The sequence below is a fragment of the Oculina patagonica genome, chromosome 2, assembly GCF_052425735.1.
Source record: "Oculina patagonica isolate OP01 chromosome 2, crgOcupat, whole genome shotgun sequence".
NCBI classification, from domain to species: Eukaryota; Metazoa; Cnidaria; class Anthozoa; order Scleractinia; family Oculinidae; genus Oculina; species Oculina patagonica.
Window position 1 is genome coordinate 34,454,425 of NC_135759.1, and position 22,358 is coordinate 34,476,782.

General features: G+C 38.4%; 2 protein-coding genes across 2 annotated transcripts; both read left to right on the forward strand.

The window, feature by feature from the left end:
- Nucleotides 1–525: 525 nt before the first annotated feature.
- Nucleotides 526–2,857, forward strand: LOC144644354 (uncharacterized). Its single transcript, XM_078503824.1, has one exon. The coding sequence runs from the start codon at nt 582–584 to the stop codon at nt 1,263–1,265; it is 684 nt and encodes a 227-aa protein (XP_078359950.1). The 5' UTR covers nt 526–581; the 3' UTR covers nt 1,266–2,857.
- Nucleotides 2,858–4,147: 1,290 nt separating this feature from the next.
- On the forward strand, nt 4,148–21,696 carry LOC144644355 (prostatic acid phosphatase-like). Its single transcript, XM_078503825.1, has 13 exons — nt 4,148–4,273; nt 6,110–6,202; nt 7,062–7,157; nt 8,211–8,297; nt 8,689–8,754; nt 9,314–9,412; nt 9,956–10,042; nt 10,815–10,941; nt 13,431–13,510; nt 14,411–14,523; nt 15,117–15,224; nt 20,461–20,558; nt 21,485–21,696. The coding sequence occupies exons 1-13, from the start codon at nt 4,163–4,165 to the stop codon at nt 21,658–21,660; spliced, it is 1,341 nt and encodes a 446-aa protein (XP_078359951.1). The 5' UTR covers nt 4,148–4,162; the 3' UTR covers nt 21,661–21,696.
- Nucleotides 21,697–22,358: the final 662 nt, after the last annotated feature.

The following is a 22,358-nucleotide window of genomic DNA, read 5'->3' on the forward strand; positions in this document are numbered from 1 at the left end:
TCAGTTCATATTTTTTAAACATTTGTTTGTTTGCATATTTTAGAAAAACTGTCCCGAGAAACGTATTTACAAAATATATCGGATTTTCGGGGGGAAAGTTTAGATTTTCGCTTACAATCCCAGCAACTCTAGCCTTCTCCCACCCTTTAACAATGCACCACTTCCCTTCGAGCTCACCGCTTGCGAGAAAGTTGTCAAGTCTCATCAGCCAGGCTGCAAAAAATTATTTTAGAAAAGAGAACCTCGAAGCAACTTTTATGTCACGAAGTTCTACTGAAAAACAGAGGAAAATATACATCTTTCATGAACTTTGTCTGGATAAAAGAAACCTCTATGAATTAGAATATCACAGCGTCTACTTTCTTTGTGCTAGTAGGGTATTAAATTTTGCAGTTCAGTAAAATAAAAGAAAGACAATATGAAGTTGGTTCTGGGTGTTGGGTGAATCATTGGGTGTCCTGTGCGTTGTCCTGTCGTCCTGTGCCCGATCGTGCCCTCGGCTCCAGGTCTTCGCCCAGGCATCATTCCAACATGGCGGATGGGAAGTCCACTTGTGGAGATTGCACCACTTGGTGCAATTAATGGCTTTTATATGTGCTCGTTTTTATGCAGTTTCACCAAAAAGAGTAACGATAACGGCGTTAACACTTGTACCAGTAATGGCCTCATCAAGTCATTCAAAACAAAAAGCGAAAGGCGCTGAACCGATATTCTTTTTCTCTGGTTCTAGATTGCCCTATTGTCAATTTTCAAACTTTTACGAAACTGATATCGAGATGCCGGAAGGAGTGTTTCCATCGGTGGAACATTATTTCCAGGGCATGAAGTTCATTCCAGAGGATATGACACGGTTTATGAAAGGTGGAGAATTTGACAGGAAGAAAGAATCTTCAGCCAGAAATGCCAGAGAAGAGATCGCGAAAGGCAAGGTCGCCAAGTCTGCTGGCTCGAAATCTGGCTCGGCCAAGTACAGTTTGACTTTAGCCGCCGATGGTTTAGACCAAGGGGTGGCAAAACGCAGAATGAAAAGAGCTTTGCAAAGGAAATTTGAGAAAGAGCCTTATAAAAGCCTCCTTTTAGAAACTGGGGCTACACAACTGATCCATATTCCAAATCGTGGTCAAACTGATTTTTGGACCGGGAAAAGGGACAAGAAAACAAACGAAATTGTCGGCGAGAACACAATGGGAAAACTGCTCATGGAAGTGAGAGATGCTATGCTGGGTGCTGATGTCAATAACAGAGTTGGGGAGGATGAATCCTAAGGGAAGAAGATAGAATGGACCTGTGGTTCGAATCAAATTTAACATCTTTATTATTTATAATTTACATGTCTTGCACTTTCGATATTGCTGATCCTAGCATTATGCAAGACGCATGTCACATATAAGCCTAGTAGTTGGCCCAGCTCACCATGAGAGTCTGGTAGCTCAGTTGTTAGAGGGTCTAACTGGTGTCTGGTAGCCCATGGGTTTGATTCCCGTCGGAGACTCAGATAATTTTTTTTCTTTGGACAAGGCTTGTGACATTACGAACATTTCATCTTTATCAAGAAGTATCTAGGTAATGAACGTTTATTCGTTTGTCTCACAATAGAATCGCTTTGAAATGTTGATCCCGACGTTTCGACTGCGAAGAAACATGAAAAAAAACATGAGTGACCAGGAATGTCACTAGCCTGAATTTCAGACATCCCTCTGTGCTCGCCTATTCGCCAGAAGGGACGTCTGAACACATCTGGGCCTAATGCCGTCCGGTGAGTTCACTACACTTTGGTTTTAATTCATGCGGAAAAGTTTCTGTCGAGGCCATGAAATTGTGAAAGAAAAATTGCTTCAATAAAGGATTACAGGGTATAAAATTGTTTTAAAAGTAAACTATTGAAAACTTGAGACAAATGAATGAGATTTTAATCGACTGCAGGCTATATTCTTTTACGGAACTGATTTAATCTGAACTGATTTGCTTTATCTAGTGATCAAAATATAATATGTTACGCAGCGGACAAATACAACACACTCGTGAGTACTTAAATGAATCAATTTAGATGGTTACAGAGGCATCAAGAAATGGAATTCAATACAAAATTATCCTACTTGACCGTGGGCACTGAGTTCAGAAATCACTGGCTCATCGAGGCTGCAGGACATAAGCGTCGAGTGGCTTTGTTGACAAAACAAGAATACGTATAAATTTGGCAAAACACTGCATGTCAAAGTGACGAATGCTGCCAACTTAAAACCTACTGATTTCCATTACTATTCTTCATATGTAGGTAAACTAATAAAGTAATAAACTCAAGGTAAATGACTAATAAATTCATTTCTGGGAAGGTGAATTCTTTCGAACTCTTTCCAAACGTTTTCAAATTACAATCCTCGCGCGGTAAAATTCAGTCATAATTCCACATAATTATGCAAATAATTTTTAAATCAACCAATCAAAATCACTACCCGGTTTTCGGGAAGTGACGTCACCGGACGGCATTTAAGGCCCAGGGCCGGGTTGTTCGAAAGACAATTAACGCTAACCCAGGATTAAAAGAAAATCAAGATTTTAATTTCCTGGTTTAAATGGATTTTCCATAGCTAATGTTTTTATAAGTTTGAGATTGGTCCACGTCAAAACTGGGGGCAGAAAATATTAACAGAAATCCTTAACGAAATGTTATAAAATTGAAATCAAATTTCACACTAATCCTGGATTAGCTTAATCGTGCTTTGAACAACCCGGCCCAGATGTGTTCAGACGTCCCTTCTGGCAAGTAGGCAAGCACAGAGGGATGTCTGAAATTCAGGCTAGAATGTCACTTTGCAGTGTGAAATTAAGTTACTGCCTGGTTGTATCTTTAATAAATATATAGGGGAGCAGGGAGGCGCAGGGTGAGAGCGCTCGCCTCCCACCATGTGGCCCGGGCGATCCGGCCGGGCCAATGTGGGTTGAGTGTTGTGGTCCGCCTGCTCCGAGGGTTCTGCGGGTCTCCGGTTCCCCCCGAACCACACTCCAACCCGACCGGACCGAGGACCGGAAAACAGAGTGCTGATGTGGCCCCCATAGTAATTTATATATAGTGTGTGAAATAAGATGAGTCTTATATTTTTATTATAGTCATGCTTTGTATGAATTTTGTACCAATCTATTTTGTTATGTTTGGAGCATTAGAGTCCTAAAGGGGTTTAAATTAACCCACGAGCTTCAAGATCTTGCTCAGAGTGGAAACCTTTTTGAAAACCAGTTAATATCCCCCATCCCACCAGGCCATGACTTATTGAACTTGGGCATTGCTAAAGCTCAAGATGCAAGGGGGCAAAGGTCAGATGCTGTGAAAAATTTATTCATTTTACAAAACAGCATACAGCATTATTTTTTTATGTCCATTTTCCTTAATTTGGAGCTACTAGGGACCAACACCTGAATTCTTGCTTAGGTGTGAACAATATTGCCAAATAAACTTTGTAAATAAATTCTAACTTAGCTCTTATGCTCAAGAAAATCAGAGAAAAAAGTGAAAGCAGTGAAAAGTTAGACTTTTAAAATTATGATTGACGATTATGCCAGTTATGCCAAAAACATCAATGCCGTCAATGCAGCATTTAAATAGAAATAATTAATATTTGTTTATACTTGTCTAAACCCCACCAACCCCCCCCCCTCGCCCCGGATATTTAGTAATGACTATGTTTAGATGATTCCAGTCCCCGCGCTCGGCGATGATGTGAGCCCGAGGGAGACGCCGCCACCTCCTATAACGCCAGACCGCGAACAACGAGAGGCCGGCCACCGACGTTTAGCCGGACGAGACTGGGCGGACACGTGAGCTGTCACCGAAGGACGTTTCAACGATCAAAACACGTAAACAAGCCCGAGTCTGCACAGTACGGACTGGAAATCATCTTTAATAAATGAGCAGCAGTGTTTTATCAAGTTTAAAACACGAGGCGCAAAGTTTAGCCGTGTCTTTATCAGATATAAAGACACTCATTAAACATTATTTTCTTTTGTATTTTCTTTATGAATTATTAATGAGTTTTTTAACGTTTTATAAAGCCTGTCAAAAAATGGTCGGAAAGTGACGAATATCTTCCGTAGGACCCTGCCGAATGACCGAAGTTTTCGGTTCCGTGAGCTCGGTCAGGGGCCTGGTAACAGTTCGAAACTGAAAATGGCGGACGGAAGGGGACGTCACTTTTGTTATTATTTTAGTTTTTTCTTGTGGCTTTTACAGACTTCATCTTTGTCATATGGAGGTCAAAAACTACGGATGGTCAATGTGGTGGGTATTAGTTTTAAAAACCGTCAGTTTGATTAATGTTTTATTCCTTTAAGAACGAGGAAAGAGGTCGCACAAACTCGGCTTCCATGAGCTATTAAATTACCTCAGCTTAATGTTATGTACACGTGTAAATTCCCCCCGATAATAATTCTCTTAACTTATTTAAAACTTTGGAAAGGAATATTCCTTAAACCCCTGAGATTAGGTTAAGAGAACACCTCCTTGCCTCGTAACTGTGAGAAATTCCTTGTTTAGGGATTTTTTGTTTGCGCATCGGGTTAAATTCAGACACTAATGGTTATCCGGATCCGAGCGTTACAGCTACAGTTACGTTCCCTTGACTTAATAGACCGTCTACTTCAGCCACATACATGTCCTATGATGGCTAATATACCTGTTCAGAACCTGAGCTTAATATTTTAATAAGTAATAACCTGCTTTACTTGCCACTAGTATTAATGACTGACCCAGTTGCGGTTTTGACTGCCTTTTGGGTAAACATAAGGGCCATTCCAAAAATAGTCACACCCCCCGGTTGACGAATTTTTCTTATAAAGAGGTCTAAAATATGTCGGCACCTTTGATTCTTTTTGAGGGGGTAAGTAAACAATGAGCAAAAACTGGTCTTTTTTGATGGGGTTAAGAAAAATTGGGTTTCTCTGAGGGGGGGGGGGGGGGGCATCATGTCGGCACTTTGATCTTTTTTTTAAGGGGGTAAATTTTGACTTACCTCGTCAACAGGTTGGATGTGGATATAAAATGGAATGGCCCTAAGAATTCAAGTTTGCCTTAGTAAAACTTTGAAAAGGCCATTTTTAAAAAAATAAACCCTTAAAATTCAAAACAATGTCTCCTCTGCAACTGACAGAGAAATGGGCCACTAGCAGATACATGTATGGAGTCATGTATGTAGTATGTAGTTGATCATATCAATTTTTCCTTTAGATGTAAATTTCAAGCAATTTTAACCTAATTACCCCAGAACACATTGTGTTTACAATAAAATGTTACCAGTATTTTAAAACATATGGCTATTTTCTTTTCATAATTAATTTCTTCTGTTTAATTCTTAATTGGGTTTTTAATAGTGGCCACTACCAGATCTTCAAACTGTAGCCAGTCTGCGAGTATGGCAAGTGTACCCATGAGCCTTTTTTCTAAAATATATTTTCATTGCGCACACCTTGATTACAGCAATTGCACGCGACAGCTGACATCTAAACAGCAACCATCCACGTATGAGTTCCTGTCTTTCATTCATATTGCATGCAGTGCACGCGGCTAAAAATGGCTCTGCATGTGCGAGATCTCTTGAGTCCTGCCAGACTCTGCAGACTGGCACTGTATCATGTATTTTGATCATGCAGCAGAAAATGGGCATACATGATGGCCCCCTCTTTTTATGCTAGTGTACTAGAAATAATAATTATATTTGTTAAAAACTGAGCTAAGTTTTAGAAATAATTTATTTACTAAGTACCGGCACTTCTTTTTTTGATGGTATCATCTCAAATGTACATGTAATGGATTTTTTACAGATGTTTGCTTGTGTTTAAATATTTGTTTTTAAAGTAACCCAGAGAACCTGAGTTTTGGAGGTAGAAGATCAGCTTTTTCAAGGCACTTGTATATAAAAACCATATAAATGTGCCAAAATTAGTTGTAAAGTGTTCTACCTGCTTTACACAGCATTCCAGTTCTCATTCAGGTTTCTATCCCTCACCTTCAATTTACTTAGAAATACACTGTAATAGTTGTAAACTGTGTTTTTCTGATCACTCTGTACGCTTGTGACTAGTTAATTTGACATGTACTATTAAATGCGCCTCTTTTTAGGTGTATCGTCATGGCGACCGTTCCCCGGCACAGTTTTTTCCAGCAGATAAGCATAAGAATTATTGGCCTCAAGGACCAGGACAATTAACTCAGGTTAATTTGATGGTTTTCTATACTTTAGTGTGTATGTGAAAATTTGATAATTACTGACCTTCCCGTGGGTACCTACTGTCTTCACTGAGTTTTTGTCACTTTTGTGTTATATAAAATTGAAATTTTAATAAACATTTCAGTCTGACATGAATTTTTTGAAGCATCAATTCATTCATATACTATGTTAAAACATACATATTTATTTTAATTTTTTTTAATTCCTTCGTTCTTCATATACTGTTGACAACAGGACAGTGAAAGATATATTTAATTGCAGAGAACTATGACTCAAATTTCTTGTGTAAGGAAAACCATATTCTTAAGTTCTTTTTCACAGTGTACAAGATTTGAATCCAGGTACATGTACATGTCCCGGGGGGGGGGGGGTACCCAAGAAAGTTTTGTACAGGGAGCTCTTACCCCTTGCCCTTTTATATACCATTTTGCTAGAAATTGTACCCCTTTCGTATACCTTTTAATGAAAAAGGTACCCCTTTCATATACCTGAAAGTCATGGTATAGACTTAAAACATGACATTTTTTATCATTTTCAAGTAGCGCTTAATAAATTGAAATAATATGGCCATAAATTTCATTTGTTCAAAATATTTTAATTAAAGGCCCTTTCAAAAACCTAAATGACAGATTTCCATACCCTTTCATATACCTAAACTTGTGAAATCCCTACCCTTTTATATACCTGAAGCCTGAAAAAGGTACCCCTTTTGGGCGGAGCCTCCCCGTATAGGCCATTATAGGGATTTCTCCCCCGGGGTACATGTAAGCTTCTGTACTTGCAAACGAAACAATTTAATTTGTGGTTGTTTTTAAACATTTGCTGCATTTTCTAATTTTGTAGATTGGGATGGAACAGGAATATGAACTTGGCCAGTTTTTCAAGGATCGCTATGTTAAAGAGTATAAGCTTCTGAATTCAACATACCTGTTCAAAGAGGTAGAGGACCGTAGAGAGCCTTTTTTTGAACTGTTGCTCTAATTCTTATACGTGCACCTAAGTTTAAGGAAATAAATACATATATACATGTAGTTATAAATTATGATTACAGTCAACTCTCTCTTAAGACTTAGACTTAGAGACTCAGAGAGGTGTCCTTCTTATAGGGAGTTAAGTTACAGAAAATTGACTGAAAAACAGCAGGGATTATCACCAGGTGTCCGTCTTATAGAGGTTTCCGTTAAGAGAGAGTTGACTGTATTATCATTATACACAACTGCTATTCAAGGGAGGTGGTTAGGGAGGTGGTTTGCAACAACCACCTCCCATCCTTTTTTCTCTTACTTACCGGTAATGCATTTGGAATGAATGTAATTTAAAAGAGAGAGCAACAATCAACAAAGAGTGCCATGAGTGCTTATGGTCAGAGGTTAGTCTGAAGGTGCATGTGCAGTACAGTGTAGTTTGTATATGTGGCATATGACTTGTGTTGGGTGGAGTGAGAAGTTTCAGCAAGGGTTGTTCACCAAGAACTTTCGTCAGCTAGTTTCCCTTCCTTCCCTTCCCTTTTTTCTTCTCACTGTTACGTTAACTTCAGTATGACAGGTGCCTGATTTCCTTTGTGTGGGGGCTCATGGCTGGGTCGCTGGGTTAATTGTGTCAGCCATGGGGCATTATTCATATTAGTGGCCAGCAAGCTGCCAAAAGTGAAACCCCCTGGAGTTGTAAACCCCAGGCTATGTACATGTCAATGGAAAAGTCTACACAATGTTTTTAATCTGATAACAACCTTTAAAAAATAAATTATGTATCTTCTATTGCTTCTTAATAGTCATGATTTTATTTTAATGTTAAATATCATTTTAAAAGTTTAACACTTTCAAAGCATGCTATGTCTTGCTGGCAAAACGACCCTGCCTTTTGATGTAGTGCCATCACATAATTTAACAGGGATTAGACAGTTGGCCTTTGGCACTTTATAGTTTCCCCTTGTGCATGACCTCTGTAGCTTGCATTACCTTGCTTAGCAGCTGACATTTTCTTCCCTTGCAGATCTATGTTCGGAGTAGTGACAAAGATCGTTGTATAATGAGTGCACAGACACAGCTTAATGGTCTCTATCCACCACAAGAAAAACAGGTAATTTCCACTGACTAGTTTAAATCTAAAAAAACCTCAAGGTTAAGATAATTTACTAATATTATTCTCACATGTACACCATAATCATCTCAATAATACAAGCAGTGCCCCACAAGAACACTTTATAAGAGATTGAATTACATAACAAATGTTATGACTATGTATGCTCATTCTTGACCTTGGTGTATAAATAAACGAACAATTATTCTTGTCACAAGGTCTGAAAATATTTTGTAAGCGAAGCTTTCGACTGTATCGCACAGTCTTTACTTGTGCGGATTTATCCCAAATTGCACTCAAAATCATGTGATTACCTATACTAATTAATTGTCATGCTGTGCCTGTGCCCAATTTCACGGGTACACACCCACATGCATGTTCTGACCTTTAGATATGGCGGGATAGTTTAGACTGGCAGCCAATTGGAGTTCATGTGGTACCAAGGAAGGAGGATTACGTAAGTTCTCTATTGAACATAAAAATTAATACCATAATGTTCTCATGTGTGCAAGTTACCGGTATACTGGGGCGTGGATCACAAACTACCGGTACTGTGTTAAGACTGGTTTACATGTTACGATTTGTCAGCCCAACTTGTTCCAAGCAAATTTACACGCTGTGATTCAACGACCGGTTTTTCTTTCCTCTATTTAATTTGAAAGGATGAAAATTGGCCTGATTTCTAAAATCTGTGACACTGCAACAGATTTTTAAGAAATCGGGCTGATTTTTAAATGCGCACTCATTTTCTTATCAAATCTGGGCCAAATCGGCCGACAAATCGTAATGTCTAAACTGGCCTTAAGAACTTTGTATTATTTATATATGTACATATATATTAAATTAATCAACAACATCCTCTGTCGCGATATAGAATCCAGAAAAAAATTTTTTTTGTTATAAAAAATGGAAAGTCGCTTTAATATATACTGTCATGTACATGTCCTGTGCATAGGAAATGTTTGACACAAATCTCATGCTTGGAAAAAGTAACTGTTACAATGTTTTTAATGCAGCTCCTACGACCATATGATTACAACTGCCCTCGATTATCGGAGTTGGTAGAAAAGTCTAAGCAAGACCAAGATTACCTGGATATGTTGAAACAGAATAGGGTGAGAACTGTTTTAAGAGTTTTCTTAAACTATCAGTGAACTGGGGCTTTCAACGACTTTAGAAAAATTTGAGCATATTCAAATTGATGAGAGCATAAAAGAGTCCAAAAGAGTCCCCAACAGTGCATGAGAGTTTAGGCCAAATATAAGAGCAAAAATTTGACCTCTTGTTCTCACTTTGTGCCGGCTTTAAGCAAAATTATGTGTATATTACTTTAGGCTAGTTACCTATAACCAGGAGTTGTTGGTAGGTCAGTCGGTTAGCCAGTCAGTTGGTCTGTCAGCTGGTTGGGCTGGCAGATGGGCATTATTTTGGTGAGTCAATCATTCAGTTGGTTGGTCTGAGTTAGACAAGTCGATACATGATACGTCATTATGATAGTACATTTGTAAAATCAGTGTGTTTTGTTGTAGTTCAAGCTGTAAGACAAATAGTGTGCATACATGTACAGTTATTTTGCATCCTGGTCCGTATGCCAGGGTTCTGTTTGAAATGAAATATAAAATAATAATGTTTGATGCTTTTTGTTTCTTTTTCCACAGGAGGTGCTTTCATATGTTTCAAAACATGCTCATATGAATCTATCGTTGGATAATGCCTGGGTAGTTTATGACACACTTTTTTGTGAGGTACTTAACTGTCTGCTCTTTTCAAATTATTTTGTAATAATTATAAGTAGAGGTGGTTGGTTGGGGGGGGGTATTTGTAAATGCTGTACATTGAACTATCCGTATTCACCCTAAAACCTCAGTAACAGAATTTGCATTCAGTGCAACTTTCATCAAATAAAGAAATTCTGTACTGCTCAAAAGTAAATTGTCACGTTCTCCAGAGAGGCAGAGCCCTCTTATCTTGAGAGAAGAGATCGATTGGGATGCACAAGAGAAATGTGACTTGTCTCAAGTAATGAAACTGCTGTCTCCCAAGAGGCTATCAAACTGATAAAGGCTTTGTAAATAATAAAGATGATAATTTTTTTTTCGGTGATAAAGAATGAAGATGAATTTTTTTCAACAATGACACGAGCATGGGACAAAGAAAAATTCTGAGTCCCCGACGGAAATCGATCCCTGGCCTCCCAGATACCTGTTGGGCGCTCTAACCAGAGCCGAGAGACTCTGGTGAGCTGGCCATTTACTAGGTTGATATGTGACACACGTCCTGCATACTGATAAAGGCTTATTACTAATTATTAGCCAAAATGTTTTTTGATGTACAAAAAAAAAAAACAACAAGAAAAACAAGTCAGCAATAAACCTGTTCCTGACTATTTAACTATGAGTTCTAATCCTTGAACTTTGTGCAAGGCTTGACAGTCTTTTATAATGATTACCACTTATACTTGGTACCTATTTAGTTATAGTATGTTATTTCTTGATTTATTTTAAATTTTTGTCACAGAAATCTCACAACCTGTCACTTCCTGCTTGGTCTACAAATGGAACAACTTGGGAAGCCTTGAGGAACATAAGCCGCTTTGAAATGGCGTGGCTTTTTGACTCTCCAGAGAAAGCTAAGTTAACTGGAGGTTTGTCAAGTTTGTTACATCATTGAATTTCTAATATTACAAAATTTGCTGTACTTAGAGGGGGCATTGGGCCCTATTAGAAACTGCAAAACCGAACAAAATATCAACAAAAATCGCAAAACCGTTGTAAATTTCCACAAAAAACCAAACACAAAAAATTCAAATTTCAAAAACCCTATCATAACCCTGTTGATGCCTGAAGATTTTTTTAAAAAAACGTTTTTCTGATACATTTTTGACATTTCCGTTCAGTTACAAGCTAATTAAATCCATACTACTCAAACTTGAATTTTGAACAGGAAACCAAATGGAAAAAAAGAAAACCACCGACAACAAATACCAATTCTGAAAAAACACTTGTATTTTTGCCAAATACTGAAAACCAAATGCCAAAAGAAGGGAAACCCACAAACTGCATAAGACACCAATACTGAAAAAAACACAGTTTTTCTACGGCAAAAACTGAAAATTGATCTAACCAAAAATCCCAATGCCCCCCTCCTTAAATATTGTGGTTTTCCTTGTCTGTTACATGCCAACAGTCAAACCTCTCAGAAACTGCCACCCTGTGGACAGAAATATATTATAGACTCTAGAGGCATGGCCATTCTAGGGAAAGGTTCAAAAGAAAGAAGTGTTTGGATTTACAGCCAGGTTTAAGCTGTGTACACTGCCCACTGTCATCAAGAGAAAATTGTAGAGGGGCCTGTAAGCCGGAGCACCGTGCTGAGAAGAGGCGCGCACTCTCCGCACGGTGCTCTATCGGCATTTTACACCTTCTCTGATTTCTTAAAGATGGCAGACAGCTGTACACAACTTCTGAGAAGGTCGGTTGAAAGTTGCGCCAGGGATAATGGCTTCAACTGTTTGTTTATCATTTTTTGAAAGAACTAGGGTTCACACAACTACTGACACCACTGGAATTTTACAATTTTCTTCCAGGGACTTTAAAAACCCTTTGAAAATTATTTTTCTCCTAACTTCTCCTGAAAAACATCTGAAATTTTATACTTCAAAAACTCATCAATACTCGTCCAATTTTCCAGGGCAAAATAACCCCAAATCTAAATATTAATGCAAGAATAAGCTGATCTACAGATCAGAAGATTTTGAAGCCGTTTAATAAATTAGCAGTTCGTTTTTTATCAAGTCTAAAACACTCGGCTGCGCCTCATGTATTAAACTTGATAAAACACTGCTGCTCATTTATTGAACATTACTTAAAAATGCTATCATAACCTTTTATGCAAACTCTTAGTAAGTGAGTTGCTTGAAAAGCATAATTTTTTGATGAAATTTTCAAGTTCTGAGCCCTGGAATTTTGTACTGTGGAAAATTTATGGAATTCCATTTATTTACTTTTGAATACATGTAGTATGGCTTGGTTTTTATACCTAATCGTACCTTTTGGTACGCTTCGGCGGCATATCAGGCGAGTTTGGTCGAGCCATGGTTCGTATTTTGGCGAGACGCAGTCGAGCCAAAATACCCATGGTGAGACCAAAACGAGCCTGATATGCCGCCGAAGCGTACCAAAAAGGTACTATTAGGTATTTACCGTACCCAAAATGAAATTTAGCCGGTGATATTATTTGCTCTGTTGAAGCCATGCTTGCCAGACACGTAGTGCGAAATGTGTTGACCTGCTTGTATGGATACTTTTTTAGTCCTCAACACTTTTATCAAGTCCTCTTCTCACATTTTTTTACTCGTTTGTTTGGAGTTTCATTCCCTAAATTTTCAAAGTCCAAATTTAGCGAAAAATTTGGAAACTCCGACTCAATTGTTTCAGTGTGAATGTTTCAGTACTCGTCGGTAAACATCGCGCAATTGGCGAGCGCGCTCAAGTTTAGTTTTGGCGGGAAAGTTTTTCTCATTTTACGACCGGTAAGCACCAGCTAATTAAAAATACTCGTTTCTGTTTTATTGGTAAAACCTCTTTTCAATTCATCGTACGGAAACACTACTTTAATTCAAAGTGACCGTGATTTGGTGGCATATCAGGTCAGTGACTTGATATCGTAGGATATCAGGACAGTAGATCGCGCTTCTGATTGGCTACTTGCGAATTTGGGTACGGTAAAAAAGTGTAGTGATACTGTCTAGTATATCAGTCAAAGGATTTGTCAAACCCATAACACTTCTCAGTCCCCCAAAATGCTCTTAAGACTCATTGTTTTGAAAGTGCCCGGCATGTCTGAAGCAAAGCAGAATTGTATTGCCCAGATTTTTTTCAGTTCTCAGGGAACAACAGTCAGACTGGAACAGCGAATCTTAGAAGAAGCTGCAATGATTTATGCCTTACTTGGTTCTCGTCTCCAGAGTTGCTCTTTGCCTTTGGGCAAGTAAAAGGTGGCTTTGGGGACACATGATTTGATTGGCTAGTTTTTATCAAAAGGATTTTAAAAACTAACCAATCAAATCAACCATTTTAATTTCCCCTTGACTCCCCAAAAATCGTGACTTTCTTGTATTGCATGTTTTTGTAGGTAGTTTAGTTGGAGCCATTGTCAACAATATGAAAGACCACCTCAAGCCAACCAGCAAAAAAATGTATATTTATTCTGCTGTAAGTAACTTGATTTATTTAAATGTTTTATATAAAATCGAGGGAAGTAAATCTGGCCAGCTAGGCAAGATACAATTGAATAAACAGAGCTCATGCAAGCTGCGACAAGAGTGGGAAACAACTCTGGTGCTAAAACTCAGCAGTACTAATAACAGATGTCTTTGTTCTATTGGTCCTCTAGTGTAGCCGTTTCAACTGTCTTTGGGGATGTCTCTGGGGCTGGGAGCAATGTCTCTGTTGTTTGTTCTATAATTTCTTCTTTTGAAGGGTAGCAAGGCGATTCATGTAAAACCTTTTGAGAGCTGCTACTTGATCCGAACTAAACGTCAATTGTGATATGGCTTACGCAGTGCTTCCCTGCGCTTTTTTGCACTTTTGTTGCATTGAATTGTGATTGGGTGTTTGTAGCAAGGAAGCGCTATACCGTATTTATTCGAATAAACGCCACGGCGTTTATTAAATTTTTCGTGATTCCAGTGCGGCGTTTATTCAAGGGCGGCGTTTATACGAGGGCGGCGTTTATTTAAAATTCGATTTATAATAATAATAATAATAATAATAATAAAAGATTTATATAGCGCCATATCCATGGCTCATGGTGCTTTACAGTAAAAAAATTACTAAAAAGTGAAATTTACTTAAAAAAATTACATCAGTGAAAAAAGGAAATACTAACAAATAAAATAGCTAAGCTGTAAAAATGGAAATAAAAACTAAGAATCATTAAAACCTTTAAATGAAATGAAATGAAATTTTTTTGAGGGCGGCGTTTATTAATATTTCTGCTCTAAAATGCGGCGTTTACTGGAGGGCGGCGTTTATTCGAGGGCGGCGTTTAATCGAATAATACGGTAACCTTATTTATGTGGTTGTGATTTGTGTGTTCCGTCCCTCTTTTAGCATGACACTACAGTAGCTGCGTTGCTGAGTGCACTAAAAATATATGATAGAATCTCACCAGCTTACTCCAGTGCAGTAATGATTGAACTTTTCTCTGATGAAAATGATATCAAGTAAGTTAAAACAATAATAAAATACAGTACTAGAAATATTTCATTGGAGCAGTTTCAGAGCCACCTTAAATTTTCAAAAATTTAAGGTGGCTCTGAAACCGCTCTGGAGAAATTTTTTTTGACTTTGCAAAAATTTGTATCTTATACATGCTGATCATTATTGAATAATACAAAATGGGGGGTCACCAGACTCGTCTTTGAGTTAAAAGCACTTAACGCGTAAATTAAGGGTGTTTTAACAGGTTATACCGTTGCTATGGTTACCAGTGACGTCAAGAAAATAACCACAATTTGTTTATCAATGATTGGATATTTGTTTGAGACCATTTTTGTAGTGGTAACTGATAAATGTTTGCGGGACTGACCCATCAAACTATAAATACTACTAAAAACTGTAGAGCTTCCTTAAACTGAGTTAACATCAGGAAAATTGCTTGAATTGCCTTGAAGATGACTTAAAGTCGAAAATGTTCCTTTTTTTACCTTTCAATAAGTATTTTTTTAACCAATTTTCAGCCTTGTAAATATTTATTTTACACAGAGTTGACACCATGGACATTATTCTAATTGCCTTTCTTCAATTTATTCGCTAGAAAGAATCTGTCAGTGCGTATAATGTATCGATTTGGCCAAAGCAAGGTGCCAAGAGTGCTCAAGTTAGCGAAATGTCCAGAATTTTGTGCTTTTGATGAATTCATCAAGTAAGTATTTCTGGTTGAGTTGTCATAGCGAGGTTTTCGGTGACTTTACTGTTATAAATTAATAGTTTGACTTTTGACAGTAATTATTAATCGTTGACTCATATGACTTTCCTCATCCTTGTAATAACAAGTGCAGTGTGAACATTGATTTCAGAGGCTAGTTCATTCTTGTCCCCATAGCTTAGGGCTCTGGGGACACAGGATTTCCAGTCCTAGATTTTGGACTTCTGGTTTTCTTGTATGACGTTTCAAGAGAACGAATTCCCTTTAGGAATTCTTTGTTACAAACAGGAAAATCAAAAATCATATGTCCCCAGAGCTGCCTCGTACCCAGACGCCTCTCTCTTGTTTTGGGGGACATGGGCGCGCAAGGCAGGAAGGGAAGGTTGTTCTCGCTTTGTTACAGCGAAAATCGAGGCGCCTGAGGAGGAGGCTGTCCCCAAAGCCCTTCTGAAGGGAAAATACCAAGCTAAAGTGAAAAAGCAAAGTCTTTTGTACCGTTACTGAAGGACTTGATGCAAAAAAAAAAAAATCCAAAAGTCTTTTTAATTGTGTTTTTACAAATAACAATCGACAGACTGCATGCAGTCTTACGTAATTATGTTATACAAGAAGTTTATGATCCCGGGGGGGGGGGGGGCACTTCCTATAAATGGGCTATTGGGGATGTGCCGCTGGATGGGGTCGCATTTTCACGACTGGACTGACTATAATGGGGTCGCCATTTCAAGCATTTTTTATAGGGTGACTAGAATGGGGTCACACTTTTCCGGGATTTTGAGAGTATGAAAATCTGGCAAGTTGTGATTTATGAACGGAAATATTTGCCGAAAAAAATGTTACCGTATTTATTGCTGTTGTTCAATATTTGTCAAACAGCTCCCAGAAAGTGACTAAGTTGGGGTCGTAAAAATTAAATTTACCCAAAAGTGACTAAGATGGGGTCTATAATTGGCCATAGAATAAGACTATAATGGGGTAGGGGTTCTGAGAGGCCAGCGGCACATACCCAACAAAAATTTACCCAAGTACCCCCCCCCCGGTTTATGATGTCCGCTTTATGCATTATTGAGAGACAAAACAATTAATGCTGTCATGTTGGTACCTCGAAAGTGTCCGTAATTCCGTAATAACGAGAGTCTGTAATGGCGGGAGTCATTTTCAGTCAAACCTCTAAAGCTTTCGCCGGAATTCTAGATTTTGTCTGTGATAGCGAGTGTCTGTAATAGCGGGGTGTCCGCAAGGCGAGAGTGGACTGTACATACCTTATTCTCACTTAATTTCGCGAGTACTAAATTTCGCGATTTTAATACTCGCGAAATATAGGACACGCGAAGTTTAAAATCGCGAAATTTAATATCGTACTGATAATATAAAAAAATAATGAAACTCGATGTGTTTTATCATAGTTATTCTAACATGTCTGAGCTTCATGTTTAGGAGTTTTTTGTTTAATTCTGTCCATTAGTTATCTCGCATTCTATAACTCGCACTGTTCGAACTGTTCTCTGCCGCCATGTTCCTCAAAATCTCGCTTTTGCAGTCGTAGATGAACCTATTAGGGATTTAGACTGTCGAATACCTTGTGTTTTGTCATGTGTATATTGTTTTGTTTGCTGTTTGTACGATGACTTTCATATTAGTTATCAGCCTCGTCCCCAGTCGTCCCCGGCGAATTTGGATGTGACGTCACCCGCCAAGCTTGTCGGGGAAGTTCGCCTAGGACGCCTGGCAATAAACGGCAAATCCAATATGGCGGAGCCTGTCCAACGATTGAACTTCAGTCAACTTCTTGAAGAACTTAAAAACGCGTCAGAATTAGGCTGGGATTCCTTCATCCATGTCTGCCAGCAAACTCGTGAAGTAATTGGAGATTTTTTATTTAAGGTAGAAAATTTAAAGTCGATTTTTATGCGCAGCAAATTTTACCATTTAAAGAGCTTAAAGAATATGTTCCACTAACTGTAACTGGCGATGGGAGCTGTCTCTATCGATCGATTTCTCTGTTGGTGTCTTGGTGAACGGAGATAGAATAGTGGTCGTTCGTGGAAAGTTGTATGATGAGTATTTTTGCTTCTCGCTAACACAACAACAACAGCGGTGAAAAGATAAAAGGCTCAAAGCTGATATCCATCAGTACTTTCAACTGTGCTTTCGTGTGTGCTTTGTTTGTTCCTTTGCCTTCGCTTTTTTCGAATATTTTTCGCAGTTTTATCCAAGGTAAGTGAAGTTGTAACTATTTATTCGAAGTATCAGTAGCGAAATATGACTAAAGCTACTTATCAGAAAATTAGAAAGCTGTGTAGTGGTTTGTTTTCTGGGAAACAAACGCTGCAATTCGCCTACTGCGTTGGTGACGATACCGAGTTGTAATGTGTCAACTCAGCTGCTTAACAGATTCAACTTCTCTCTTGTGAACTTCAGACTTGTGAGACTCTATAACATACCAAATTCCCTTCGGCCACTAAGCATTGACAAGATTATGATTGTAAGGAAACAAAAAACTGTTCCGAATGGACTGGTATCAAAATGTTTAGAATGGCTTCATTTCAGTTTAAAAGTCGTTTGTTACTGTTAGTTAATGTTATATTTATATTGTTACTATTGTTACTATACAAACATTATCCAGAGTATCTTCTAGATATACAATGTACTCTATTTGGATTCATTAAAGACCTTTAGCCACTTAGCTTGGCACAATCAATCAAAAGGCTTTATTCTTCTCTTATGCTTTAGAAAGATGGGTTGGTACAAGCAGATCAGGTTTCATCAGCTGGCAATGTCATACATTTTCTATGGGCAGACCTCAAATATCAAGAGAATATGAAAACATAATATAACACTTTCCACTGCCTCCAGCTTTCCCTGCCTCCTCCCCAAATCACCCCACCCTACCAAATGCACTCCCCTAAATTCCAATAACTACTAGTTTTAGTATATAATGCAAGAGTTGAATACATGTAAATACTTTTGTATACTGTACTGTGTTTATGTGTGTGTGTGTTTGTGTCAGTCAAGCTCAGTTTAATATCTCTGCAAGTAGGAGTTAAAAAGGTGGTAGTTTAAGGAATGGGAAAAATAGCCAGTGTACCCATGTGAGGAAAAATACAAATATTTTTGGGCTATCAAAAATGCAGAATGGGGCTCACAAATTAAAAAGAAACTGGTCCAAAAGCCCCAGTAACCAGCTTTTCTGGAGCGGTTCAAACAATATTTAAACATTATATATTTTGATATTTTAATTTATTTGCAAATAAACATATAAACACAGTATATATATATTGTGTTTATGTGTTTCTTTGCAAGTAAATGTCAGAGAGAATAGCAGAAGAATCATACTTTGTTAAACGAGCTATGTCTACAATGATGCAGTATGTACCTTGTCTAAAGTGGAAAGCAGTGCACTTCTGTTTCTTTTTGAACATCTCAGCAGGTAAATTTGTCAAAACTACACGAAAATTGGCAGCAAAATATATAAACTTCAGCTGAAATGCTAACTCTGCAACTGAGGGAAATTGAAATAAATTTCCACACCTTTTGGGCTGACAAGAACTGTTTGCTATTTAGTGGTGCTACACAATGGAAATGTTATCAATTCACACTTGGAATCTGCAATAAGTCATGACCAGCTGTAATTTTTATTTAATAAGCTCATTGAATTGACGAAAATGATTGAAGCATACTTGTTATATATAACCTGAACATGGCCCAGGATTTGGATTAACATCTCCTGCAAATGAAATGAGCCAGAGTATACAAGAAAAAGACAGGCTACATCAAGATCAAATAAAGTTTTGGTTTACGAGAGTTAGATTATTTCTTTTCTTTCTCTAAAAAGCTAAATAAAAAATTACAGGTAATCAATGACAAGCTTTAATACATGCATCGGGGGATTAGCCCTCTTCTCTCAAGTAAGCTGAATTGTTTCTTTGTTTTCGCACATACTGAAATTTGTAAACAACAAAGGTCGAAAATCCCGACCCTAGCTCTATAAACATTGAGATCGACGCCTTTCAGGTTTAAATAAAACTAACACAGTTACTAGTACCTGGCGAACGTAATTTGCTTACCACAAAGAACTTCTAGATACATGTAGACCCATGTATCACTACGAGTAGTGAACGAAAACAATGATAACAGAATAATTTTCTTAACTCTATTAAATACGACCAATACCATTCTGCAAGGCAGGAAAAAAACGGCATTACAGTTCGTCTCCACCATCTAAAATAGTCCACAAATGTTCAAAAGGGATGCAGTTTCCTCATGAACCAGAAATATTTTCTTTTCCTCGCAGAAAAACGTATATTTTCGTCGAGCTATATGTGGGACTTTTTCTCGCTAAACTGGGACTTTTTTGCCATTTTGTGCCAGGCCTCGCGCTATCGCGCTCGGTTCCAGTCCTCCTCCGCTCACTCGCATAGCGCGGTATGGCCTGGGGACGAGGCTGATTAGTTATGTTGTTACAGTTTCGAGGTCAAAGCTTCATATTGAAGAATAGATAAAAATCGCGAAATTTTATACACTCCAACTGTACCTTCTTCTCAAAATCGCGAAATTAAGTACTCGCGAAATATGGCTCTTGATTTTTCGCGAAATTAAGTACTCGCGAAATTTAGTGAGAATAAGGTATATATTTCTGGTGTAATATTACTATTCATTTTGCTTGAGCGAAAATTAAGACTTACAGTTCGTCAGACGCTAAGGCCAAACAATGTATTACAAAAATAAGCTTTTAGTTTTTAAAGGCGAATATTAAGCTTGCTAACAGCACAAACTAATAAAAAAAATAAATAAATAAACCTGTGTTGTCAACGGGTAAACACTACTGCAGTGTTTACCCGTGACTCTCTCGCTAGATATCCGGGACCATTACTCTGGTCTAATTCAGTTTCACTAGAAGCCTTCAAGAGGAACATCAAAAAACAAGATCTGGAGTGATTAGTCAGAAACGATTGTCAAAACTGTGTTTTGTGTACCTCTTTACATTTATTTATTATTTTTTTTTAAATGACTTTTTTGTATTTTGCAAATAGTTGCTCTTTTACCATTGTAAATTGTTGTCATATTTATATCAATTTTTGTACATATTTTTTAAAAGTCTTGGTGTGAGAGGAAGTTAAGTGTATAGTTTAAAGTAATTTTGTTGTCATTTTAGTGTCTTTACTTAATGGGACACTGCTGTTTTTTATCTAACACTTAAAACAGCGATTGTTGGTTTGTTTTGCTTTATTAGAGCGACAGCTGATGTTATTCCTAAACCGGATATCGACAAGGCTTGTGGTGTAGGTGTACCGGCAGACGAAAAGTGCATCAGGACTGTAATCTACAAAAGTAAGTGTAGCCGTATTGTTGTGTGACATGATAAAACCTGTTTTGTGTTTTACTTTCCGTCCACCCTGCGGATACACTCAGCTGTTGACCGTAGCGGCGGTGACCGATAACTCATAAGACAGTTTCTTAATCTGTGATATTAGAGTGACAGTTTTTTTCATCCAAAGTAAACTCAGCCTGTAGAAAGGGCGGTTTTCGAGGGCCACCACACGCGCGACTCTCTCCGCGCGCTCGCCATGCGTGCTCACCACGTGCGCCCTCTGTGCAGGGAGGCTATGGCTGTCCTATTCCCCACGCGGAGAGAAGGAACTGATAACTGAATGACGTAGAGCATGCACGCCGATTCTGCACTACCGTATTTACTCGAATAAGTAAGCGCCTCGGCGCTTATTACATTTTTCGCGCCTCCAGTGCGGTGCTTATTCGAGGAGGCGCTTATTTTAGGGCGTCGCTTATTTTAAATTAATTGGACGCAACAAAGAATCTAATATTTTGCAGTTATCGAAAATAGCGTCTTCTGATTGTCAGCATTCGTCTCATTCTGAAGAGAGAAGTGGCGCTAGCTGTCCTGGCAAAGTTCGCGGCCTTCACAACATTTACAGAACTAAGAAAATTAATGGGCGAGCAGTAGAACCATCACTGTGAACTGTAAAACATCGCTTTTGATGAAAAGAAATGTCAAAGTTTGTTTTAGTTTTGTTTTGTGTAGTGCAGTTTTTAGTAAAACGAAATTCCTCGAATAAGCACCGCATCTTGGCTTATTCGGGGGCGGTGCTTATTCGAGTAAATACAGAACTCCCCTTTTGCAGCCCTTTTTTGGGGATGTCACGCGCCTAAAACACAGCTGCAAAGGAGATTAATTCTACACTTAACAGTCAGACACTTTTAATTGAACAGTTGCTGACAACAGATCATTTCTATTGCAGGTTTCATGGCAGCCTTTGTTGCAGTGACTGTTCTACTGGTGCTTATTTTAATGTGTCTTTGCTTTCGGTGCTGTCGCCAAAGATACTGCCGCCGAAACAACCTTACTGTGTACAATGATGATCTACTGAAAGACGCGAGGCTGTTGGATAGGCCGGATTACGATTCAGACACATAGCCAGTCAAGCTGTAGTCAATAGATTTTTAATGTTTTTCAATTAATTTTTACCTAGTGACGATTAGTCGGGAAAAAAAATTGGGCGCTTTTTATTTGTTCGGAGAAACCAGTTGTTCCGGTGAAAATCAAATCCTTCTCGCTGGAACATTTTAAGGAAAAAATAGAATAGCATCAGAGGTATTCCTCTTTTCTCGTTATTACCGAAATGTTTGGAATATCACTGTACCATTTTGACAAGCTTTAAAATATGTTGTAATTGAGGTGCAGTAGGTACAGGTGTAGGTCTAGCTTTATCAGGTGTGAAAAAGTATTTTCTAGCTTTCTTTCGGAGCTCAGACTGTATTTATAGAAATAATTTCAACATAACGGTTGATAGTACAAAGTGAACAAACAATAAGCAAGAAATAAAAATCTAGCCATTGTAGTTTGTTGTTTAAAAAAATCAGACTGAATTGAAACGAACTGAGATAGCTCGAATTCTGTCCTTGTCAAGATTCGTTCGCCCTCCCCCCCCCCCCCCCGCCCAGTGAGTGCTTGTTTTTGGGGGTGCGGGGATGGCGCAGTGGTGAGAGCACTCGCCTCCCACCAGGATGTGGCCCGGGTTCGATTCCCGGACCCGGCGTCATATGTGGGTTGAGTTTGTTGTTGGTTCTCGTCCTCGCACCGAGGGTTTTTCTCCGGGTTCTCCGGTTTTCCTC

What these genes read in the sequence shown, in the direction of transcription:
- LOC144644354 (XM_078503824.1), top strand. Translation starts at nt 582, where the DNA reads ATGGCTTTTATATGTGCTCGTTTTTATGCAGTTTCACCAAAAAGAGTA.
- LOC144644355 (XM_078503825.1), top strand. Translation starts at nt 4,163, where the DNA reads ATGGCGGACGGAAGGGGACGTCACTTTTGTTATTATTTTAGTTTTTTC. An exon ending in CAACATACCTGTTCAAAGAG is followed by an intron (nt 7,158 to 8,210) that starts GTAGAGGACCGT and finishes CTTCCCTTGCAG; the next exon opens with ATCTATGTTCGGAGTAGTGA. An exon ending in TACCAAGGAAGGAGGATTAC is followed by an intron (nt 8,755 to 9,313) that starts GTAAGTTCTCTA and finishes TTTTTAATGCAG; the next exon opens with CTCCTACGACCATATGATTA.